This window comes from Falco cherrug, chromosome 3 (genome assembly GCF_023634085.1).
Source record: "Falco cherrug isolate bFalChe1 chromosome 3, bFalChe1.pri, whole genome shotgun sequence".
In the NCBI taxonomy this organism is placed as follows: domain Eukaryota; kingdom Metazoa; phylum Chordata; class Aves; order Falconiformes; family Falconidae; genus Falco; species Falco cherrug.
The window spans coordinates 52,601,810-52,628,475 of record NC_073699.1 but is presented as its reverse complement, the minus strand read 5'-3'; the positions used below and the strand labels follow the sequence as shown (position 1 = coordinate 52,628,475).

General features: G+C 38.2%; 1 protein-coding gene across 3 annotated transcripts in view; it reads left to right on the top strand.

The window, feature by feature from the left end:
• Window positions 1-26,018, top strand: part of ASXL3 (ASXL transcriptional regulator 3) — a 132,889-nt gene extending 106,871 nt beyond the window's left edge. For all 3 annotated transcript variants that reach the window (XM_055705540.1, XM_055705539.1, XM_027805876.2), the window contains 4 exons: window positions 6,903-6,999; window positions 7,479-7,584; window positions 12,304-14,251; window positions 16,907-26,018. In XM_055705540.1, coding sequence (XP_055561515.1) covers window positions 6,903-6,999; window positions 7,479-7,584; window positions 12,304-14,251; window positions 16,907-20,611 — 5,856 coding nt within the window. In that variant the 3' untranslated portion in view covers window positions 20,612-26,018. The remainder of the gene's footprint in view (window positions 1-6,902; window positions 7,000-7,478; window positions 7,585-12,303; window positions 14,252-16,906) is intronic.
• The last annotated feature ends 648 nt before the right edge of the window (window positions 26,019-26,666 follow it).

Sequence of the window (26,666 nt, the reverse complement as noted above, 5' to 3'; positions counted from 1 at the left end):
TTCACCTTCTCAAAGAATCCCAAAAGCACTTTAAGTAGTGGCCTGAAACCACTGATCACAGGTGGCAAGCATCTAGTTTTGGTGGTGTACACAGATACTTGGTAGTATCGCTTGGGGACTTACTGTGAACTGGTGTAGTGATTTAACCCTGGTGGCAACTAAGCCCCACATAGCTGCTCACTCACTCATTCCCAGTGGGACAGGAGAGAAACCAGAAGAGTAGAAGTGAGAAAACGTCATGAGAAAATATTGTGAGATAACAGTTTAACAGATAAAGCAAAAGCTGTGCACACAAGCAAAGCAAAACAAGGAACTCATTTGCTACTTCCAGTCAGCAGACAGGTGTTCAGCTGTCCCCGGGAAAGCAGGGCTCTGTCACATGTAATGGTATATGGGAAGACAAACGCCATCACTCTGAACATCCCTCCTTCTTCCCCCAGGTTTTTATTGCTGAGCATGGCGTCATGTGGTCTGGAATATCTTTTGGGTTGGTTGGAATACAGCTAGAACAGCTGTGTCCCTTCCCAGCTTCTTGTGCACCCCCAGCCTGCTGGCTGGTGTGGCAGTGAAAGAATGGGAAAAGGCATTGATTCTGTGAAAGCACTGCTCAGCAGTGATGAAGACATCCCTGTATTATCAACACAGTTTTCAGCACAAATCCAAAATAAGCTCTCTACTAGCTACTATGAAGAAAATTAACTGTATCCCAGCCAAAACCAGCACAAATGGGCCAAACTTTTGCACTTTCTGTCTTCCATTCCAATACTGCTTCACAAGCCTTGAAAAAGTCTCAGGCCTAATGTCAATGTTTTCTATTAAGCTAGTTGATAGCTATAGTTATTGCTTACATCTGTATTCGGGTGGCTAAAGTCATCTGAGTAGGTAGCCTATTTTGGAAAGTAGGGCCTTTAAAAGAGAAGGCAGTTCACTGCTGTTACAACATGAACCATCAAGCTTGGTGTTAAGCACTGTGAAATCTGTTTTTTGCTGACAAAGATGTTGTGGCATGAAGGAATAGTGCATCAGACGGCATCATCACCAGTAGGAAGTGGTGGAAATTTAGATCAGCACACTTGGCTTTGGACACAGTTGGCCTACCCAATATAACAGATGTGTAAGAAACCCACAAAAATTAGTCCCCAAAGTGTGTGTTCCACAGTACCCAGTTTACAGTAGTCTGCATTCAGAGCAGAGCAATTGGTAGAAGCTCCTGCATGTTGAGACACGCATCAGGTTGTTGCAATCTCTTCTGAAGTTTACTATTACTTCTTACTAGATTTGACAGCAATTTTTAATCCTTTGGGCATTTTGTGGAGCAAGAGAGCATCTGGTACGCTACAAGCACATCCATTGATGTTCTTTTTGGATTTGGGTTGCAAGGGAGTGTTTCATGCTGACTAGCTTAGGAAGCAAATGTAGAGGCCCTAATTAGGAATCTGATCTTTGTGCTTCCTTCACTGTTCATGGAAGCAGAGTATGTCTTCCAGAATGATGATGCAGAGTACCTAAATTAAGTGTTTATTTCTGTGTACATGGCATCAAACAGTTCTGTTTCTTGGAGAAAGTTTCCCTTAGTAGCAGAGATTCTGGGAGGAAAATACAGATAGTGGTCTTCCGTGTCTCCTGTGAAATTTTGCTCAGTGATTGTCAAGAGTAAAATGAGCCTAGCCCAGGTTGTCTAGCCAGCTCTCCAAAGTGTTTGCCTTCAGAAAGTCGGTCACTGCATCTTTAGATGCGTGATTTAGACTTGTACTGGACATTCATCACAGGTCAGTTTGATGCTGGTGCCCAGTACTGGAGAATCATATTTGTTCCATGTTACAAAATGGCAGTGGTGTCTCTCCACATACATAAATAGAAAGTATTTTTTCCTGTGATATATAATGGTATAAATGCACCAAGATTTTTAATTTTTCATATTTTGGAGGCTTTAATGCAAAAGTATCAAAATGTATTTTCTTATACTTTCCATCCTTTGCACTTAATTCCTTTTACATACCTTTGGGAAAGTGTGAATTATAGGACTGTTCTTCCCCCAAGATAAAATATAAAAGCACAGAAAAGGGTTAGCAGCAGTTTGTAGAAAGGATGTAATTTCTTGAGTGGTACTGAACACTTAATTTGAATGAATCTTCAATTCTCTCACTTTTTGTTTAGTTTTGTATTATGGTCAAATGGCATGATGTTCACACATAAGCTTTCATATAAGAAATATGTTATACTACACAGGAACTCTATATAGCATAGGAGAATTCTGAATAATTTGAGAGAGAGAAACAGATTTGCTAATTGCTTGTCTTTGAACATTCTAGCCAAGGTCAGGTAACCTACCAGTAACACCTATGCAGTACTTGCTGTATCCCTACTAAACCACCAGTGTGAATCTTCAGGTTAAGCTACAAAAATAATCCCTGCCTTATTGTCAAAAGAGAATTTTCAGTGGAACTTGGAGGAAAATAATCAAAGTAGTTCATTGAAAGATTACTCGGTTCCTTTTGATAAGTGTTTGACATTTGCTTTGAAATGCAAACAGATGTTGGGGTTTAGTAGATATGTTCTGGGGTTGGGCTTACTTTCAATAAAAAAAGGAACTTTTAAAAGCCATTGTGAATTCTGCACAGAAGCATTAATTAGAAAACACAATTCTGCCATTGTGCTTAATCATAAAACCAGAAATTTAAAGCTCAACAGAATAAAACATAAACCTTCCAAGAAATATTTGTTGTTCCAGCTCATTAACGCACTGTGTCTGTTGGACAGCATTTTTTAAATGCCATAAAAATAAACAGTGTATTTAGGAACTGCATTATTGGCATGTTTCTTCAAATTCTAATTCAGACCTAGTGGTTAATTGTGCTGTCTCTATCATCAGAGCATAAAGAAGTAAATACACCCTTTGGCTTCAGAATTTTCAATTTCCACTTCAACTTTTTGACTTAGGTGAAAATGCGTTCTCTGGGTGAGATAAAAAAGATTTCAGTAGAGATTGTTAGCTAATATTGTGAATATGAAGACCTCTTAGTCCTTCCAAGTTTAACAGAAGAGGAAAAAAAAAAGTCAGTCTGATTTCACATGTCTAGGTTATTGAGAAAAGGATTATAACATCTTTGGTAGTGTTGTTGTTTCTGATAGACTCTTTCAAAACAACTAGATGTAAAATTGTGCATTTTTTGTCTGTTCTACCTTGTTCAAACTTTGTTCCCTGTATAAAATCTTTAATTTAATCAAAAATAGCTGAACGATTGAACTTGTTAATTTGATTTCATAGAGTCATAGAATCATTTAGGTTGGAAAAGACCTTTGAGATCGTCAAGTCCAACTGTTTGGGTTGCTTTCCTCATTTGGTATTGGATCTGGTTTCTTCTGCTTAGTACATTTTTCTTCTTGTAACATCTTTGAAACTTCCATCTCATTCACTTTAGCTCTTTGGCCATTATGAGTTTCTTTGGCTTTTTTCCCTCATCCTTTTCTCTTTGAGCTCTAACTGACTGAATAAATTCTTCCTGTTCCATTTGCAGCACAGGTTTTCTTTGATCTCAAATCTTTGAGCAAGTTTGGTGAAGTCACTGTGGCTGACCAACACTTTATTTCCTGCATTTTTTTCCTTTGGTATCTCTTACCCTAAATTATGTGTATCAAGTCTAGATGATGATGACTTTTTTCATCCATGCCTCCGTAGTGTTTTAGCCTGAAATTACTTGTTCATATCATGTTAAAATAGATCACTGTAAGCTTCTCCTCTAATTAATTAGGGTGTTCCCATCTTCTGTAACATTGTATACTCTTCTGTCTAGATGTCGGCTGTTGCAGCTACTTAAATCTTCCATGAGTTGTGTGGTCCCATGAACACAGGTCACAGGGAAGGTCCTCCTCTGCCAGTTCATCAAAGGCAATGATTATCATGAAGTCAGCAGTGACTTCTTGAGTTTGTTCTTCTTAGTTTTCTTAACCTAAGCATCTTCAACATCATACTTTCGATCTTGTGTACATGGTTCCCTAATACTTGTAAGCTGTTACAGTTAATATCTAAAGTGGTCAGTACAGCATACATCTGTTTCCTGATGCAGTCCACAAATGATGCATTGTTCCATTGCTAGTTTACCTATAGTAAATTTTCTTCTTAGGTAACCCGCTGTAATCTTCTCATTCTCCCTTTCTGCTGTTCCTGGGGTCTTTTTCCCCTCCTTTTTCTTCCACAGGTACTTACTACTTGGCATTTTTTCTGGTCCACAAGAACTAATGAACTTTACCCATGACCTTGCTAACATTTGCTTTCTGTTCTGAAGTTCCAGCCTGTGTGTTTGCTCTCAGATGGACTAATTAACATCTGAATTTAGTTGAACCTCTTTCTAGTATTTAGCTTGGGGGTTGCAGTTTCTTTTTGACACCTTATAAGAAATTATGCACCCAAAAACTTGGCACTTTTTTCCCCCAAGTACTTTAGTCAATAAAATAAAAGATGCAGTAACTCTTCCTACAAAGCTTGCTTTTCTCATGTCCTTAGAACAACAGGGTTACAATGAAGCTAATACGGTTCTCCTTGTATTTGCATGGTAATGTAAACTGGCGATCTTCATGATGCTCTTGATTTATGCAGCCTAGTGAAATAGCTCAATCATACTTGGCTACAGTTTCGTATTATGTTTAGTGCAATCAAAGTGGATTGCTGCTGAAATGTGGCATTCTCTTTCTGCCTCTTGTGATGTATTCCAACTTTGCACGAGATCCGATGGTCGTATTACCTTGGGACAAGTTGGATCATCTTGCTGATGTGACAGAAAATTCTTGTCCACAAATTATTACTTTCCTATGAGATTTGTTGATCTGCCTAGTGATACAGCTAGACTGTTTTCCATCAGCTGAGCAATGGAGTTTCAGGAGGACCATGCCTTTCAGAGACAGCTTACAGTTAAGTGAGGTTAAATACGAAAATAACAATTTCATGTCTGTATTACTCTTTCCTGCAAAGCACTGTGTGAGGCTTAGAGATCAAATCCTGAATATACTAATGTTTGGAGTAAAACCTATGTTGACATGAGTGGCTGTTACTACTTCATCTCCTTTTATGTTGAAACTGAAAGCAGCTTCAGCACCTTTCTTTGAGGAACAAAGACTTGTTTATTTAGCAACTTGTGATTCTTTTCTTTGTAACTTCTCATCTTACCTTTTTAGGAAATTGTGTAAATGCTGTTTTCGACCATGCACTGGTTTCTTTGTTCAGGTGCAAGAAGCACTGGTATCTAAAAATTTCACTTTAATTCTGGAATTTTATTGTTTCTGGAAAAGTTCATTTGTGCAGAAGGAAGATCATGTGTCACACCAGTTTGTTTTATACAATAAGTACATGTTCTTTATGGCCTTTGTTTTGTCTCACCGGTTTTATTTTCTTGCTGCTTCTGCTGCATGTTTCACTGTTTCTGTCTAGTTTTTCTCCAGTTTCAGCATTAGTCATAGCCTAATTGTAATTAATGTGCGTGTGTTCCACAACGCACATCATGAGAAGCATGGAAGCATTATATATACACCCTACTTAAATGCAAATCCTATGACTTGTTGGCAAAGCAATGCCATATAGCAGGAAGCAGTACCGTAGGCTCGCATCCTGCTGAGGCACCCTGGTACCATACACATACTACTTTCTTGCTGTAATCAAGTGCCTGTAGCATTGCCTGTTTTTCAGAGTCCATGCTTATCACTCTATTCTCTTTTTACAACTTCACATCTTTCTGGTGTAATCCTATGAAATTATTGTGGGACAGGATGCCAGCTAGGCAATGAGTAAATTAGCAAAGACTGTTCTGAAAAGTAGGACCACTATTATCAGTGAAATACAGAGCTTAGCGAGGGACATACAGCTGAATATCATTTAAAGTTTCTGACATGTCTCCTTTCTGGCTCCAGTTTGAAACAAGCACCGAGAATTAAGGGGTGTTATGTCACTAAAATGTGTGTATAACATGCTAGAAAATGTGCTGGTAGATCACAAATGGTGTTATCGAACATTTATCTCTTAGTTACCTTAAAGGATGTTAAATAGTGAGAGTGTTCTAGCAACATTAACTGTTCTGCTGTTTCCCATCTTTCTCTGTTTGCTAGTTTGTTTTTATTGTCTGTTTATTAATTATGCTAGAGTGATACCCACTGCTAATCTGGTTTATAGAATTACTTTTTTCAGTTATTAGAATTCCTTCAGTAGTCAGATGTAGCTTCGCAACCTGGAAATAAGTGTTAAGCTTTATGGTAAAAGAAAGCTCAATAGTTGGATTACTTTTAAAAGTTATTGTAGATAATACTGTTGTTAAGACTTTTAATGGTGTTTTATTATTGAATGTTTGACAAATGTTGAAAGAAAAAAAAAAAATTATGTTCTTCCGCAGTTTTCACTGTTGGTGCCTGTAAAATTATGTGTATAGCTGTTCTTAGTTTTAGTGCTGAATTTACACCAGTTATTTTGTTAAGGTTACTTGTCATCCACTCTTCTGCCAGTACAGCCTATTAGCTAACATGAGTGTTAGGTTTGTTTAGAAACAGCAAAGTTACTGTCTTCATTACATTTAATTAATTTGTTTTGTACTGTATTTCAGGCAGATGCACAAGTATAATGATGGTCCTGATTTTTGATTGTGTACAATAGCTCTAGACATACGCTCGAGATAGAGGGCTGTGATTAAAACACATCAATCAGTTGTAAACTGAGTTATCATCAGTAATACTGATAACTGAAGAGAGCATGCTGATGCCCACTTGCATTTGCAGTAATGACTATAATGAAAATACTGTTTTAGTAGTAGTAGGTCATTTTCTTACTCCCACTCCCTATCCCTCCCCATTTCCCTTAATTGGAACTCTGGTTTTATGTAATTTCTGACACTATCTTCTGCTACCATCGGCTTATTTTCTAGATGGGAAGTGATGGAGTTTTGCGCCTCAGTAGTTCTGCTCTAAATAATGAATTCTTTGCATATGCAGCACAAGGGTGGAAACAGCGATTGGCAGAAGGTAACTCTCTACTTGTTCTCAGATTTACCAAAGGTTAATTGTTTTTATGAAGAATTTCTCTTTTTCTACATTTGAGAAATACTTATAGAAAGAATAGAAAGTGGTATTAGACCAGTAATTCAGCAAAAGAAAAATTGGTGATTCCATTTTGAATTTAGTGTACATTTTTACAGCTTGCTTGTGGCACCTTATTTGAACAGTTTAAAAAAAAGAATCCAAGCATTTTCATCACTGCCAGCCTTGGAAACCTAGATGCACACAACTAAATCCCACTAATGTACTTTTAAAATACTTATGTTACATGGTAAATTAAATCTTTCTGTCACATTCACTTTTGCTTTTCATTATTTTCTTTTGGAAATGTTGGATGACTGTCACAGAAATCACCGCATGTCATCTTTTTATCTGTGATTTATAATTACCCATATTAAGCTAATCCTTGACAACTTTTATTCAATATATTAGTATTTGTTTTTTAGGAGAATTTACACCAGAAATGCAGTTGCGCATCAGACAAGAGATTGAAAAGGAAAAGAAAACAGAACCTTGGAAAGAAAAATTCTTTGAAAGGTTTTATGGTGAAAAGTAAGTATTGAAGCAAATAAAAGTGGTTTTTTTATTTTCTTTTAGGAGGAAATAAAAATATAATTCTCTGCTTCACATAGCATGATCATATGCTGTAAAACTTAATAAAGGAGTTATCAAAGGCAGTCATTCCCCAGTTTAAGAAGTCGTGGGTTGAATTATAGTGGTGTGTCTGCACTTGCATTACAATTACATTTTTAAAGGTTCATAACTCATCCATAAAAATTCATTCAAAGGACAGCTTAAGACACAAGGCTTAAGCATGCGAGTATTTTCTAATTAGCTTTTAAAAGATGGCATTAGGGCAATTCCTCCCTCCTGCAAAATATAAATACAGCTTCTACAGACTAGAAGACCTGTAAAGATATTTTTGTAGTATGTTTTTATTTTATTTTTTCTAAGCTAGTTAGAAAGTTTCTAAAATCAAATGGCATTTTTTATTGTTTGACTGAGATGGCCATTTGTTGGAGCAGAATATAGGACATAGAACAAGTATTGGCTAGAGACAAATGAATGTGACAATGACTAGTCTAATTTTAGAAGTGAGCTGCAAAGAATAAGTAAGTACCCTTAACCGACTAAAATTAATTCACTCCAGGTACACACTCCAGGTGCACAACTGGGGTGAGTCAGCACAATTTCATTGATGATGGTACAGAACTGGTATTCTGCAGCAGCTGAAGGTTCAGTTCTTATATTCAGGGTTTTTTTAAATCAAAATTTAAGGAGATTCACATCTCTTTAACATCCAAGAGTCTTCCTTTTAAAAATGGCTTTAAACAGCCATTAAACATCAATAGTTAGAATTACATCTCTGTTTTTAAAACTAATAAGTATTAAAAGTGTTAATTATTATACATTTATTTTTTAAAAGTTACTGATCTATTTTTTTTATTTCCAGGTATGTTTTAATGGAATTTACACATAATATTTGGCAGAAAAAAATGTGCCATGGGAATCATCGTCACATGAGATGTCTTAGTTTTGGTTTTAGATGTTTTTTACTTAGGAAATCCAGGGCACAGGGAACCCTTCATCTAAGTGATTAAAGATTAAGGCATTAACTGAGTTGTTTCTGCAGTAACAGTGCCGCTTCTCACAATCCACTGCCTTGGACCACTGGGAAATGTAGTGAAAACAAGGCAGCAAATGGCAAATGGACAGATACATTTTAATATGTTTTACACATTCTTGCTAGGTGCTTTCTCCCAGTGTGAATGCTATTTCTACACCACTTTATCCTTACATATACGGGAAATTCTAGGTTCTTAATATGTCAGACTTTCTTATTGTCAAGTGCTTAATTTCTTACTTAGCAGCTTTGAGACCTCAGTGTAGTCCAGATATTGATCCCTTTAGTATCAAAAAATATTAATTAGGTTTTAAAATTAGGAACATAATGGGTTTTCATTATGCATGTCAAGAGATGAGTTGGTTACCAACATGAAGGGCTATGTAAGATATTGGCATAGGGCTTTCCACAAGAAGTAGTTTAGTACCAGCAAAACATGAGCACCTCACTCTAGCTGAAGTCTGTTCTTCAGTCACAAATGACTGTCACATGCACCGAGAGTGATACTCATAGTTTTACAGAGCCAGCAGTCCTGCCGTGCTAGGTGAATGCTGGACACTATAATAGTTGGCAGATAATTACTCAGTCTGCAGTGATACATGTCATTTGGGTTGATAGGTTCCTGACATCAACATTGTTATGCCAAATGTCATATTGCACATACTTTCCATTTTGACTACGGTATTGAATCTGCCCCCCCTGCCCTTTCCCCAGCTCTTGCATGGTTTCACTTGCATTCTTCTTGTGTAGGCAGATTCTGCTTCTTTGCTGGTTGGCCAGATCTAAGTACTTTTTCTCATTATTTACTGACTGGATGGTAGCTTTTGCTATAGTTTCTACCCAGTGTAAGTTCTCACCTTTTTTCACTTTGGTTTTTAAACTTCTTTTGATTATGATTGGGCTTTGTCTCTTTTCAGCTATGTTGGTTCAACTGAAGGAGTAGATTTTGAAGGCTTCCTGAGCTATTTCTCACATGTACTGTCTGTAAAATGAATCTCTCTTGCAGTCTGACTTGCTCACTTTACTGTAAATGTGGTATTTTTGCTCTGAGTTCGGTTACTTTGATCTTTTGATATTCCATAAATAAATTCAGGTTTCACCTTATACTTAAAGAAGGACCATTAATAGATGCAGAATCTTTGTAAACATCTTTACACACTCCCCAGTTCATGGCATTCAGAGGCTTTAAGAGTGCTTCTTCCATGTTGGCTCTACACATTGTGTTTCTTACATTTGCTCTTATCTGCACCCAGGCTGTTTATCATGGGACTGTCCGTTGTAGTTTACTTCCATCCATTTATGTTTTCTTTCCACTTCCTCATGGTTGTTCATTTTTCCTCTTTCTGACTTACTTTAAAAACCAAAAACTTCATTCTGCAATCATTTTTCTTAAGATCAACTGATTTGTTTTGCCAGAAATCCACATTCTTCTGGCTTCTTGACCCAGGATTGCAAGGGTTATACTCTATTATGTCGATATTGTCATTTCTTTTTCCACTGAAAGTTACCTGTCAGAGTAGTACTGCCAGCTCACTAAATCAAAGGCTTAATTTTGGGTAGACCTCCTCTAAATTTTATTGCTGATTATCCTTTTTTTCTTACACTACTTCTTCTTCAGTATGTTACTAGAATGTTTGTATTTGTGTATTGCCCATGTGACAGTTGCATTCACCTTTATCCTGTCCTTCATTCCTTTGCCGATTTTCATTCCATAAAGATAACCATCAGGCAATATCTTTTTGTGATGTAAGCTAGCTAAGGAAAATAGACCAGTGATTCAGTTTTTAGTAATGTAGTGGGTTTCTTTCCTCTCCTCATTTTCCTGAGACAACTTTTGCTCACTTGCATGAGGAATTTTAGAGGAAGGAAGTTATTCACCTAAACCTGCATAACTAAACTTCACTCACCTAAACTTTGACTATACAGGGAACCTATAGTCTATATAGAAGAAAAACACATTTTCTGAAATGCATTCAGTATGGAAGATGAAAATTGGCTGTTGTGAATTGCTCTCTAGAGGATCCTTCCTCAGCCTTTTGATCGAATGGGGAGACATTGTGCATATTAAGCGACTAGTAGTAAGCAATGTTAATAATTACTGTGAGAGTGCTTTTTGACGTACCAATTCCAGGCTGCTTTGGTTTTCTTTTTTCTTTTCTTTTTTTTTTTTTTTTTTTTTTTTTTTTTTTTCTTTTTTACCCTCGTGCATTTACAGCTATCACTGTAATGCATCTGTTCAGTATTTTTAAAATATGCAACCACAGATTGTGGGTTTTTACATGTTTATTCTGTACTTCTATATACATGAGCCTTTGTGATCTTTATATCCTCTGGCTGCACACTAACAAGTTATCTTGCTTCCATTGTTTCTGAATATCTTTTATGCTCGCTTACTTTCATACAATTCTTTGTTTCCTGATTAAAATGAGAACAGAAATCAAACTTCTGTTAATTAGATTAGAAGATCCTTAAGAACGTGAAATTCCTTTCAAGGCCTCCAACTAAGCTCTTGTGTGTTTTCTACTATTATGGAATTGTTGAGGCACAAAGTCTGCTTGGAAAATCTTACTAAAGATGCTGAACACCTGTACTTCCACTGTACTTAGAAGGAAATGATGATGTCAGAGCACAGACACTTTTTGAAATAACCATTTTTTTCAGCCCTTGGCTTTTGTTTTGTTTTGTTGTGGGTTCTTTTAATTCTGTTGAAGTAATAAAACTTCTTTTACACTAATATTTTCAGGGCCAAAGGTAAGAAAATGTTGAGAAGTATATGTAGGAATGGTTCCTTTGCACTTCATCCCTGAGAAAAAAAGCATAGATTATAAATATGTGTCTCTAAAGAATGTTAAACTTCTCTTTAATTATAGTGAAATTGAGTGAATAGCATATACATAAATCAGTTTATTCAGGAATGTGTTTTATATTAAATGAATTATTTAGTTTGCTGAAAGAATGGAGCAAAAGCATACAAGCTGTCAACTGAGATCTTTATAATTGACTCTTGAGTTGTAAACTAAGGCCAAAATGGAGTTACTTTGATTTTCATAATAAATTTGAAAGAACTGTCAAATTACAAAACTGAAATGCATGATTTATGATTTGCCTTACTAGTTTTAGGTGCAGCTTTTTCTTTAAAGTGCAGCAATTAAGCCATATGGCTAGCGGTGTGGACCCTAAATGCAGGTGTAGGAGAAAAAAAGGTATTTCCTTTAGAACTGTTACTGATAGAAGAAGATATAGTTGTTCCTTTCTTCTGCAATGCATGCTATGTTAGTATTGCATTGTGGTGCTGTTACTTAAAGAAAAAATAAAACCAAACAGATTTAAACAAAATATGAGTCGTGGTGAACCTGTGTAGCTTGCTTTTTTCATTGAAGTACCAAATAGTTAAATAATGAGTAATAGATTACTTATTTTAAATATACTCTCATCTTTTAACACTGGTGAGAAAATCTGGGTAGTTAGGTTTCCAAAATATATAAAACCATATATAAATTAGTCAACCACCACTTAACCAAACCACTATTTTAAACTGGAAAATATGTCCTTTTTGTTAATAAAAGATATGGGTGAGAAAGATGAACTTAATCCTTTACCATGTCTGTGAGGAAAAGGCCTCTTTAATGTTGTATGTTTTTATTTAGACTGGGAATGTCAAGAGGGGAATCAATGAAACTCACTGCAGTGCAGAACAATGAAGATGAGAGCAATTCTTTGTGTGGATCTTCTGGCACACCTGGTCCTTCTAAGCAGGCAACCTTTCAGGACCAAGAAGAGAAAGGTGCTAAAATTGCACCTTTACCAGAGAGAGATTATTGTCCACCTCTTTGTAGTATGGAACAGGTTCCTGTCAAGGATCTAACGGCAGACTCAGAGGATATCCTGATACCTGAAGAATCACTCATTCAGGAGGAGATTGCTGAAGAGGTTGAGACAAGTATTTGTGAATGCCAGGAGGAGAACCATAAAACAGAACATGTTGAGTTTTCTGAGGAGTCAGTAAGTCCAGCTGGCACAAATGAAGAAGCAGCGGCAGTACAGCTCGCAGACAGCACTGAGTCCTGTGTCATGATGAATGATGTAACTGATACTGTATCTCACATTGAAATTAAAGTGGAGTTGAAGTCAGAATGCCCTCAGGAGGAGATGTCAGTTGTGATAGATCAGCTGGAGGATTGCGTATCACCGGCACAATCAGCTTCATCCACAAACTCTGTCAGTGATACAGCAGAGAAGGATTCTGAGTCTGCAAAAGAGCTAATTGCACCAGAAATGCAAAGTGCTGCTTTGGAAGGCTCCTTATTCACTGGTGGAGGCATTGCGGTGGATATGGAGCTTCAAAGTGACCCTGAGGAACAGTTGTCTGAGAATGCTTGTATTTCTGAAACTTCCTTTTCCTCTGGAAGTCCAGAAGGACCATGTGTTTGTATTGCCTCTCCTGGAGGAGACACTCAGTCGACTTCAGAGGAACCCTGTACTCCAGCATCTCTTGAAACAGCTTGCTCATCTGAAGTGTCCAGTACTGAAAACATTGAAGGTGATATTCAGCAAAAGGCCAGTGATGAAAACTTGCACACGCCTTTAATGTCAGAAATCTCTCCAATGTCCACCTCACCTGTAACCTCAGAAGCATCTCTGATGTCAAATTTACCTTTAACATCAGAGGCATCACCAGCTTCTAATTTACCTTTAACATCAGAAACATCTCCGATGTCTGATTTGCCTTTAACATCAGAAACATCTTCAGTATCTTCTGTTCTTCTAACTTCTGAAACTTCCATGGCAAATAGTTTGCCTCTTCCATCAGAGACGTCTCCTGTTTCTAATTCCCCAAGCAATGAAAGACTTATTCTGCAACAAAGGAAATCACCGTGTTTGTTGGAAGACTCCCTTCCCACTTTGAAAGAAGAAAGCTCTGCCATTCCTAAGGTGGTTCAAGAAGAGAATCTTGTTCAGCCAAAGCAACTTCAGAGTGTCCCTGAAAATATAAAAGTTTGTCCACTAACAATTATACCTGATACTTCAGTATTGGAAGAGCCCCAAAGCAAAAACCTCAGTCATCAGCCATGTAAGTCACATTCTGAAATTGAGAAATCCTACATTGCATCCATCCCAGAACACTCTCCTCCAGAGGTGATCAAAATTAAAAATCACAGTGTTCAGCAGAGAGGTGACAAGAAAGGTACACTCTTGCCATCAGAGGTAGCTGTCTTATCAGAAGGATCAGTTGGCAAAAATACTGAATTGCTTCCATCAAAGCCACATGATAAACTATATACCTCATCTCTAGAGAAAGCTACATTCTCTGAAGTGTGCAGAAGTAAATCTCACAAGCTAACAGGCAGCACCCAAAGCCGTCTAGAGAGTTCACACTCTTCCAAGTCATTAGAACCCACAAAATCACCCGAAGTGAGGAATGATAGAGACCCAGAGATCCCAAAGAGGAAGACCGCAGAACAGCACAGTTTTGGAATCTGTAAAGAGAAGAGAGCTAGAATAGATGATGATCAGCCCAACCGTACTGCTTCATCAACAAGTCCACCTGATAAAGATCAGCCACCCAGAGAAGAACCCCGAGTTCCACCCCTTAAGGTAAAGTAATGGATAAATAGGCTGACTTGGAAACTAAACATTTATTATCTCTCTCCTACTGACGACATACAGACACAGCGCATAGGTGTATTTTTTGTGAAGGTGTGAGGGGTGTTAGTACTGATGGTTTCACTTTACTATTACATTCCTACCATGCAAAATTACTTTTGCTATAGATATACCTATAGTTGTTCAATCAGAGTCTTTGCTACGAAATTGCTTTTGTGTGAGGGAAAGTTTTCCAGGATGTATGGCTTAATCTAATTCAAGAGCTTCCCCATCATTTACGCAGTGCGACTTGTTTTTCTAATTGCACAACTGTATTATCTGCTTGTTCTCCTGCAGATGACTTCTCCATCAAGCATGAATAATACATATTACCATAACCAATAATAAGAAAAACAACCAGTGCCTTAATCCAGCAAGAGAACCTAGAATCAGAACAGTTGAAGATGCCATTGCAAGCCATTGCACTCAGGCTTGGGGTAGCCTGAAGTATAAGATTTCCTTGTAGAATTAACTGGAAACAGGGACCTGGCTGTCAGGGGGAAGTGTCTAATCATTACGTCTCTGTTAATGGCAAAGCAAAAAGTAAAAAAAGAACACCAACTAGGCAAACACTTTTATTTCTATCATTCTGCTATGTAAGGAAGCAAATTTCAGTTGAAAGCTTTGTTTTTTCTAACACCTGCATCTATAGATTTAGTTGTATATAGGCTCAGCATTTTGACTGTTTTTGTACATGATGACACTAGCCAAGTTTTAGATCCATTTTGCTGAAGCCATTGACTTTGCAATATTAGTTCCTGATTATTCAGAAATGCCCTTTTGTGCATTTATTTTTAACCGCTGCAGTCACTGAACATTGTTAATATGGCCAGGAGGGCAAATAGGCTAACTGTTTTAATCACTAGTGCGGCAGCATATTTCAACTTAATTTATTTTTATGAGCAGTGATGCAATTGGAAGTTAGCCCATTCTGACTGTAGTGATATTCTTTGATATTTGGAAAGTCTCTGTGTAGCCTAATAAATTCCAGTCACTCTGTAAGCACAAAGGAAAATAGATCACTAGGGAATAAAAAAAGGTCATGACTATAATAATAAAAATAATCAAGCACTTAGAGCTTTAGCAGTTCTGGTGATGCAAAGGGGAAACTGAAAAAAAGCTGCTACAGAAACACAAAGCAAAATGTTTTGAAGTAATTGTGAGTTTGTGATATTCTTTAAAATATGTTCACATAAATGTTAAAGCCTAATAATATTAGGCACAAGTGTTTATTTATAAGCCAAAAATTTAACTGCTAGGAAAAGTGAAGTATTCCAGCCCTTCAGACCAGCATAAAGGTGTATGGTTATATAAATGGTTATATCTCACAGTACCATCTTAATACTGATTTCCACTGATCTCTTACGGAAAATCAGATTCTGTCAGTCTTGCCTAGTCTTAAGAATTGAGTCTTCCTGAAACCTCCAGCCAGTGAATGAGAATACTGAAAAAATGGCAAGCATTTAATTTTGGGCAATCAATTCTAGTATGGTTTTTGTGTAGCAAATATTTGGCTCTTGGGTCATCTCACCAACAAACCCCTATCCTTTGTAATTAAAATAGGAAAAAGAATCCCAGTTCTCCTGTCATTCCCATCATACCTTATGACAACTTTTTCTACAAATACTACCTAATTTTCTTCTCAGGTCCTTTCAGAAGAGAAGTTGCAGCATTAATCACCAAGTCCTGTTAGTGCGAACAGCCAGTAAACATGCCCATTAGAAACTCAAATGTTTTTTGCCAACCTCTGGGTATTCTGAGAGACTGTATGAGTTATAAAGTGGTCCCAGGACTCTTAATCTCTAATCCTGTAAACAGATATGCCTAATTGGAAACATAATAGTAATCCCAGCGATTTTAGAAGTTACTATTTTGCTGAAATTTTTAGGTATTTAAACCTTTAAAATTTGCGTTTTTAATATTTATAGGTTTGAGGATTTCATTTTTGAAATGCAGTAGTACAGAAGGTATCCCAGTGATGTACTAAAGTGAGTCTCTTGGAATTGTGAGCGAGGAAGGGAAAGGCATATTGTTTGGTGGTTCACTTCTTTTATACCATTACTCTAAAGTGCTTTGTGGTGTAACATGAAAAACAGGCTCACTGGAGACACTGCTATATCCTATCTAAAGGCAAGATTTGTTATTTGGTATATAAGCGAAAGACAGGCTGTTCCTATGGCTTAGTCATTGGAGACCAGAGACTACATGATCGTTGTTATTTTTTCACACATTTGTAGCATTTCTCTTTAGTTGTAGGCTCTTTTCCAGTGTCACTGCACTAGGCTTGTTGATCTTCTCAGTTAGATACACTGCATGTAAAACAGGTCTGACAAATTATATCAGATAAGCATCATGTTGTCATCCAGTTCGATCTTTCTTCCTGTCAGAAGGATCAGCATGAGTAGGCTAGTACAGGTATCAGTTATTCATGCTGGAGGATGATAAAATACTGAAGTGTAAATATCATTAATTATTAGCATTTTTCTGTCCAGCTGCACTGAACAGTAATTCACTTCATTTCATTTCTCTGACCCTTTAAGAGATAGCTGGTGATTTTAGCAAGTTGATGATCTCATTAAAATTACTGGTGTTTATTTTTTCCTTCAGATTCAGCTTTCAAAAATTGGACCACCTTTTATCATCAAGAGCCAGCCTGTTTCTAAACCAGAACCTCGAGTTTCCCCAAGTACATCGGTCAGCAGTGGGAGAAACACTGGGGCTAGAACTCTTGCAGATATCAAAGCAAGAGCTCAGCAAGCAAGAGCCCAAAGAGAAGCTGCAGCTGCAGCAGCCGTGGCAGCAGCTGCGAGCATTGTCTCTGGAGCAATGGGGACCCCATGCGAAGGTGGGAAGACAAGAACACTGGCACACATCAAGGAGCAAACAAAAGCCAAGCTCTTTGCAAAGCATCAAGCCAGAGCTCATTTACTGCAGACTAATAAAGAACCAAAGTCGCAGTTCAGCTCAAAGGAAAGTACCTCATCGCTGGAGATACCAACTTCTGCTGACACAAAGATTGAAGGTTCTACTGGTGTCATTATAGTTAATCCTAACTGCAGGTCCCCTAGCAACAAGTCTGCTCATCACCGTGAGACTACGACTTTATTGCAGCAGTCACTTAACACAGCTACATTACCAGAAACTGCTACTGAGATATCTGTGCACAGTTCTGATGAAAATATACCTATGCCACAATTGTGTGAGAAAATTATTTCATCTACCTCTACTGAAAGTAACGGTGTGCCAGTGCTTTATAATAAAAGTTCAGTCTCTGTGTCTGTTTGCAGCACTGCTATGTCTGGAGCAATTAAAGAACTTTCTTTTGCAAGTTCTGTTGATAAATCCTCTGTTTTAATGTCTGTTGACAGTGCAAACACAGCAGTTTCAGCTTGTAATATAAATATGCTGAAAACCATCCAAGGGGCTGATACTCCATGCATAACCATTGGACCAAAATGTATTGATAACAGTAATGTACCAGTCTCCATAGACAGTACAGTCTTACCAAATGCCATCGATGACAAAAGGTTGCCGATACCAAGTAACAATGCGAATAACACAGTCTCCAGTCATTATGCCACTGTGCCAGCTTCATCTATTGCAAATAACTTGCCAAATCATCTCTCTGGTAGTTCTGTACTGATTCCCCCGGTGGGGACTACCAACAGATTTTCTTCTGATAAGATAGCCATAACTGGGTGTAACGAACAAAGCACTGTCTCCATTCACACTACTGTTAGGTCAGCTTTAAGTTGCAGTGAGGCCCTTGCAGTAGCAGATGCTGTTGCAAGGCCACCCATTTCAATGTTTACTGGTAACATGGTGACAATAAGCTCTTATGATAATACTACTAAATTAAATGCTGATCTCTTAGAAAAAAGCTCTGGAGCACGAAACCGACTGGATCTCTCTGGTAAATCTCAGCCAGTGAGCTTTACACAAACTGCCATGAATAGGTCTATTCCTTGCAAAGTCATTGTTGACCACACTACAAATCTGAATTCCAGTCTGTCACTTTCTTCTTCTGTTGAAAATGCAGAGAACAGCATTGACCTGCAGAGCAGACCTGTAAGGACAGAAGCTGCCTTACAAAGTATAGCCTGTCCTCAGGTGTCTGTCATAAGCAGGCCTGAAGTGGTCTCCAATGAAAGCCTTGAGCACAGTTCCAGCTTTATCACCATCACAGCAAAGCAAGACAGCAAGAACTTGCAGGCAGGTTGTTCAAGTCTTCGAGAAGTGCCTCTTGCTCCTCAAGACAAATTAATTGAGGTGGTTACTCCCAGCCAAGGTTTTACTGAGCAATTAAGAGGTCCTTCAGCACTGAAAAATGAAGCAGATGCTGCCTGTGCCAGTCAGTATAGCGCTAACAATAGAATTTGTTGGCATGATGAAGAGGCAATGAGTACAGACCAGCCAGTGGTCAGCCATCTTAACTCCGGTAAGCATAAGGAATATGCAGAGCAAAACTGCTTAAAAAATGTCAAAACCGAACCTTCCAGTTACACACAAATGTCAGAGCTGCAATCCAGGAGTCTTCTGACGAGCATTGCTGTTCCTCTTAAATCGGAAGCTAATGAGTCTGACAAGTGCTTCAGGATGGACACCGAGGATTTTACAGGACCTGAAATGCCTGCCCAGACTGCAGAAATAGCCACGAGTGCGCAGCCACCGCAGACCTCCAAGACATCCATCGCGGACTCCATGGAAGACTCCCTGTCCCTGACAACAGAAACCCTAAAGAGAGTCACCAGTGCCGGAGGCCCTGGCTGTCGCTTGTCGTCAGTGGAGGCCAACAATCCTTTGGTGACACAGTTACTGCAAGGCAATCTGCCTTTAGAGAAAGTGCTGCCGCAGCCCAGATCAGGAGCCAAACTAGAAATTAACAGGCTTCCCTTGCCTTTGCAAACTACCTCAGTATGTAAAACAGCAGTGTCCGAGAGAAATATTGTTGAACATCCTTCCAGCTCTCCTAATCCAGATGGTAAAGGATTTACAGCAGGCAGCATAGCCCCGCTACAAATCCGAAGGCGTGAAAACCATCCGAAAAAGAGGATGGCCAGGACTGTAGGGGAACATGCTCAAATTAAATGTGAACCTGGGAAGGTGTCAATGGACACAGATGTTAAAGTGGCTCCTTGTGTAATTAGTTCCAGCATGAATCAGCTAGGGCATGGCCAGCTATTTAAGCAGGAGTGGCTGAACAAACATGCCATTCAGAGCCGGATCGCTCACAGCCCAGAGATCAAGCAGCAGAAGAGGCCGTTGCCTTCATGCAGTTTCCAGCAGAGCTTATTTCATGTTGATAAAAATGGCAGCTTTCATGCAGAAGCTAGTACCTCACATAGACAGCATTTTTACCAAATGTCCATGGCTGCAAGAGGCCCCATTCCTACAGCAGCTTTGTTGCAAACTACTTCAAAAGGCCCACCCGGCTGCAGCGCATTTGCTTTTAGCAGACACCTGGAACAGAAGGGCTTGGGAGACGTGAATATTTCTTCTACAGCAGCTCACCAGCTGAGGCTAGGAAGTGTGTTTTCCCCTAATATTCAAATTAAGGAAGGTGATGACATTGCCAGTGCCTCTCAGACTCTGCAGACTAAAACGTTAGTGCATCCCCCCCCTCCTCCTCTGCCCCTGCCGCCCCCTCCCCCGCCTCACCCAAATGCAGAAGTCCCCTCTGATCAAAAACAACCGACAGTTACTATGGAAACCACTAAAAGACTTAGTTGGCCTCAGCCAGCAAGCATCTGTAGCAATATAAAATCGGAACCTATTTCTTTTGAGGAAGGTTTAAGCAGCAGCTGCGAACTGGGCATGAAACAAGCTTCCTATGATCAGAATGACGTGAAAGAACAGTTAAAAGCATTTGCATTAAAAAATGCAGATTTCTCTTCCTATTTACTCCCTGAGCCACAGAAGCCTTTTACCCAGCTCGCTGCTCAGAAAGTACAGGCGCAGCACCCGCAGCAGCAGCAGCAGCAGCAGCAGCAGCAGCAGCAGCAACAGCAGCAGCTCTGTGGAAATTATCCAACAATACACTTTGGTAGCACAAGTTTCAAAAGGGCGGCATCTGCAATTGAGAAATCGATTGGGATTCTAGGAAGTGGCTCAAATGCTGCCACAGGCCTGTCTAACCAGAACGTGCAGATCCCGGTTCAGAAATTTGCTGACAGTAGCAATGCCGATGAACTGGAACTGAAATGCTCTTGCAGGCTGAAAGCCATGATCGTGTGCAAAGGCTGCGGAGCCTTCTGTCATGATGACTGCATAGGGCCTTCCAAACTGTGTGTAGCTTGTCTGGTTGTACGGTAGGAACTGAATCAAAGGTGCAGTATCCCTTATCAGCATGGGAGCTCAGGACAAAAGAACGGAGAAATTGGAGCAGTGTAGGCCGCTAATGGTTTGCAATTAGTTGATTGATTATTTTTTTTTAATTGTTGGGGTTTTTTTCTTCCACATGCTTTAGTTATTCCTGCCTGAGTGCCATTTTCTGGGAAGAAGAGGAAACCTGTAGAAGTAGTTTCAAAAGATAACCTTGTTACTGAAGCTCCTATGAGCTCTCTTGCAGTGCTAAAAAAAAAAGGCATTAATGCATGTCATTCGTAGCTTCTATTTATTTGCACAAAGTGCAGCACATTTTTTCTCCACTTTTTGATAGTTGAAACAAACTACAGGTTAAAGATCGGTGGACAAATAACTCTGCAAAAAGTGGAGTAACTATGCAGAATGAGTAACACACTGAATAGTGACTGTTTTGAGTGGGGTAGTGTTGAGGTGTGGGATATCGGCCATTGTAGCTTCTAAATCAGTTTGCAGTTTTTCTACTGATAGGATTGTTTTCTTCAATTGACTTTCATTATCTAGGGCTGAAATATTGTCACTTCACCTAGGAAAAAAAAAAAAAAAGAAAGGAAAAAAAAAAAAAAAGAGGTATTTAGTTTATTAGAGGAGTTTCCTTACATGCCTGCCAGGGACTATGGAACTCAAATTTTACTCAACTCTTCTAGTTGATTCCCTGAGAAAGACCTGTATATGTGATAGGTTGTGGGACCAACACTGGAATCACATTGGGTTCAGTAGAGTCTGGAGAAAGTAACTTCTCTACTGGGGATTAGAAACCTGTTCTCTCTTCCTGTTTCCCACTCAAATTTTCTTTATTTGTATTTGTCTCTGTAATCTGCCCACTAGATTGTCAGTCCCAAATATATATATCTATGTATATATATATCTGCAGGGTCAGACTTACGTAATAGGTTCTGAATGTTTTAGCCTTTCTGTGGCCTAAAAATGATGTGTTCTTATGACAAATGAAGAAGAAAAGATTCTAATTGCTTATTGCTTGAATATTAGATTATCAGTTGTTTTTCCTGTCATGTGAGTTACTGTATTTAAACAACATCTCAGAGTTTTGCCATTTAAAGTAACTCTTAGAATTACTTACAACACTGACTTTTTTATCTCAAAGGAATTCAGACCCCTTATTCTACCTTTCAGAAATCTGGAAGCAAAAATTCAGTTTTAAAAGGGATACTGCATCTTTAAAGTAACCTTCAGTATTTATCCAGTACTGTATTTACATTCAGGACTATAGCTGCATTCCAGATGCGCTAGCCACCATAACAGCAGAGAAGAAAAAAGATAGTTTTGGGACCCTATTCACCTAAAAGGAAAATATTATAAAGGGATAAAGCACATGCAGTTGCTGGGGAGATGAAAATACCTTGGGTTTTTTTACTCCCACTTCAAGAACACAAAATGTGGAGTGCAAGTCATCCATCTGCCAGTATGCGGTTAGGTCTGTCCAAATGTCAGCATGAGAGAGAAATGTTATTTTTACCATTACAGTAGAACCTCACTAATCCAAAGACCTTACAGTCTGCTCAAGAAAACTGATTTTCCTTCCACGATTTTCAGAGAGCAATGTAGTAAGAATGTGTGAGATGTAATACTGCTTGAATTTTGTGATGCATTTACTGTTGCATTCTGAAATACTAATGTGAATGATGGAGCTACATTTAGGAAATAAAAAGTATGCTACATTTTACACTATACTTTTTTTATATGATCTTTGTTTGCATACTTATTCATAAATTGTAACCAGTCTCCCTGACATGGGTAAATATTAGTGAGGTTCTACTGAATGGAGGAACCACATTTATTTTTTTGTGGGACCATTTTCACAAACATGATAAATGCCATTTATTGTCTTAAAAGTAAGCTGGAATATCTACAACACATTCCTGTCACAGGAAGCTCTATGGTGCACCTTGATGTTCTCTTTTATTGTGATTAGCAACATATCAATATTATTTTTGACACTGTGTGGTACAAAGGCCATTTATAATTACACTAACAAATTTGTTGCTGATACAATAATATATTTTTTCTATACAAAAGTGCTCCTTAATATCACATGTGAGTTAAGAAATGGCTTCTCAGCACTTTCAGGACTTCTGGTAGGAAAATAAACCCTCCGAGCAAAAATTTGAGGTAACAACGTAAAATTAGCATCTAGTGCTATGCCAGCTGCTGGCAAAACAGTGACTGGAAAATGCTCGTGAGTAAGCATGAGTGCAGTCGATTACTGCATATCAAATTCATATTTGAGGAGCCTTTGTATCAGAATTGTATTGCATTGTATTTATACTTGGTAGAGGTAGTATGCTTCTATTTAAAATAAAGAGAGCGACCAGTCTTAGACTTCTAATAACCTATGTTTATATAAGCCTGCTGGGAATCTGTATTTCTAGCTCAGGTTTTCCTGTCCACAGCACATAAGCCAATATTTGTTTGTACTTGCATCCTGAAATACTACTTGTATTGACTGACATAATACAGAAATAAATTCCGGCCACAAAATAGTTTTACTTTGTTCGAAGGATAAGAGCATGACTAACGTGGTAGGTAACTCATTCATGTCATACTGTCATTTTTGTGTCAGGATTGCAACTTGCATGCGTGAGGCCATGATAAAATGCTATTTTAAATGGTGTTAGACTGGATGGTGCTATGTTATATTACACAACTGACCAAACTCTTCCATAGTGCATTTCCACTCCTTTCATGCTTGAGTCATTGGAGTTGCACCAGGAATAAATTTGACTAATTAGTTAGCAACAGTCATGAAATGTTGTTACAGGTTATAGTTTCAGGGTATTAAAATACTCAAAAGCAACTGCGGTGATACAGGAGCCTGACTGAATCCTAGTATGACTGAAAACCTTACTTGGATTCTGGTATCACACAAATGCTTGGGGGAGAATGATCCTTGGTCTTCAATAAGAACACAATCACTTTTAGAGGTTAATTTTGAATTACTTTTTTTGTTGTTTAATTATTCAGGTTTCAGGCCCAATGTCATTGTGTTTTCTAATGACCGTGCAGTTTGCACCATGGGGTGTTAATAGTTTATGCACTGAAAAGTGGTGAAAGAATTAATTAAGAACACACTGCTCTGTGTTTGCGTGTACGTACGTATGTGTCCCAATGTCCAGCATGTATAATTTACCTTTTTTTTTTTTTTTTTTTTTTTATAATCTCCAAAATTGTTCCCCGACTCCTACCCCTGGAGCAGCACTTTTGGGTGAGAGGGAGAAACACTTTTTTTTTTCTTTCCTCCCTCTTTATTGTTTTAATTGCATACCTGTGAGATATGCAGATTATGTTAGGGCATTTGCAGTGTATGTGTTTGTGTGTTTCTGTTCTGAACTAATTTCCAAGCAGAAACTCCCCTTGAAAAAATGTTTTAAAAAAATAATTAAGAAATGGTGAATTGGATGCTCCCTATTAGCATTTTATCTGCTGAGGTCTAGTACATGAAATAGCATTTAAAAGACAAAAATAAAGGTTGAGCCATAAAGCAAAAGGTATATTCTCTGTACTATAGACTTTCTTCTTGAGGGTGGTGCATGTTGTCAGGGTAAGCTACAGAACGTGCAGATGGTTTTTCAGGGCCCTGCAATTCCTTGCACAGTTTTTAAGCTGGTGCATATGGTGCTTTATAATGCAATTTCTGAAGTAAAATTACCTTATGCTGCACCCCTTCCCCTTGTAAACACACGCACAATTTCAGAGTCGTTATTGTAGCCTCTGGTTTAGCAGTTTCTCCAAGTGTGGTGAAGTACCAGGATAAACACTCAAGATGAGCTGAGAAATGTCACCGAAAGGGATCATTTTAGCTGACACACGTGAACGGCCCTGCTCTGAACACTGAATGACTTCTGCAGTCCCCCGGCAGCAGCACAGCGGTTCGTCTTCTGTGGCTCTGCAGAACACTGGGGGGGAAAGCAACAAAATATTCAGTGGATTTATCATGGACCTGTGTAGCTGAATGTTTCTGAATCTATGAAATCCTGTTGTCTTCTGTCATCATGCTTTGTCACTGTAAAACCAACGAAAAGAAAAAAAAAGCATTTTTTTAGTCTAATTTAAGGAGCTGCTTCTTTTATAGCACATAATATTTCGCTTTGTACTATATTTGATAGTTAAAGAATAATTTAGTCCGTAGAATAACTTTGTTGTATTTGTACTGTTCATGAATGTTACAAGAAAAGTGCTTTACTTTGTTGCCATAATTCTCTTGTACTGCTGTAAAATATTTTTTCTGCTTTACGGAAACTTAACTCGATTCACATTTTCAGTACAGGGTTTTTTGTGTGTATGTATTATTTTTGTCAGTATTCTGAATGTTTACATCTGTTTGACATTAGCCATTCTATGCCTTTATAGGGCAGTATTACTCCTGCAGTATAACAGCAATGTGAAATCCACTCGTACCTAACATGCATGGGAAATACAGATTTATTGGGGAGATCCCTAACGTGCATAGATATTTTTTCTATCTGCATTCAGTGAAGTAAATACCCTCCTTCAGTCCTCTACCAAAGAAAATATTATTCCCACAGGACAAGCTCAGAAAGTGGTTCTCTGAATCTTCAGAAGGGGGTGTAGTTGGTTTCAGCAGGATTGCTACAGTTCAATGCTGTTACACTTTGCTTTGTTACCCCACCAAACGTAACTGGGTGAAACAAGCATTTTAGCAATTTTTTTGTTTTGAGACAGTGTTTTGTTTAGAATTCAGGGATCATGCTTTCTTTAATGGTGCTGTTTGTTTTATTATTTTTTTTTAAGAAAACAACCTTTTGTTGCCTACAGAAATGGCCATTCACAAAACCATAAATTAAATAAAATAATTTGTCTTCGTAACTTCTCTCTTCTCCCTTTCCTTTTCCCTTTCCCTGTCCCTTGAAAATAACAACTTGGGCTTCAATATTAAAATATTCTGGGGAAAAAAAATAAAGAGATAAAATAATATTTGTCATTTGTTTATTTATGTTCAGTGCCTTAGGCAGGCGATCCTGCTTGTGCACATCCATTGTATGTACAGGTTGATGAAATAGAAATGCGAGAGAAAAATGAGTCCTTTGTAAAGGATTTTTCAGTTACAATGGTGTAAGACATAGTGACTTCTGATGTAACTCAAGTATTAATAATCTTATACTAGTAAAATAAAACTAGGTGTTGTATATTAAGTTGTTGTAAGTAGAGCAGTTTGTGGATGAAAGTGATTATATTGCTTTGCGTAGTTAATGCCGGGTGTATTTTAGTACTTTGCCTTGGTCTGCAAACCCGTGCAGAACATGCTTAACAACAACAATCCAGGCATACACCTCCATTTCTCATCCCCACAGCAGAAGAAATTAAAGGCCCATGGTACATGCAAGGCAACCAGTCCAAGTTATATTCCTCAAACCAGTTATCTTTTGAAGTCTGGAAAGCCTTCCTGAAATGGAAGTTCAGTAGCCATTATGTGAAAAATAAATAAATAAAAAAATTCATCACATTACCCTGCAAAAAGAACTTTTAAGTTCTGGTGATGAGGGTGCAAGTGTTAGAGGGTGGGCAGCAAACAGCTTTTTCATAGGCCTGCTCAGAAATACCAGGATGGCACATCCTAAACACCACCATTTGTCCAGCTTCCTGTCATTATTTTTTCAGATATGGCACCATCTGAGGGTCTTGTTAGCAGCGAATGGCAGCCCCTTTGGCCAAAATTTGTCCAAATCCAGAAAGAACGCAGTACCAACCTACATCATTTGTAATCCAGTGACCTTTCTTTTGTATCCAATACCCACCTGGCAAATTCCCCCAGCTAGTACTGTCATGCGGATTATTTATTTTGTTCTGCTTAGGTACTTGTTTTTGCGTAGCGCTGTGACAAACCAGAGATCAGCTCTGCTTCTGACAGTAACAGCTTTTTTTTATATATATTTTTTCATCTAAACAATGTAATGCAAATCAGTTTGTTAAATATGTACTAGCTAAATACTTGCTTTTGACCTTTTCCTTCTTTTTAAAACCTGTAAAA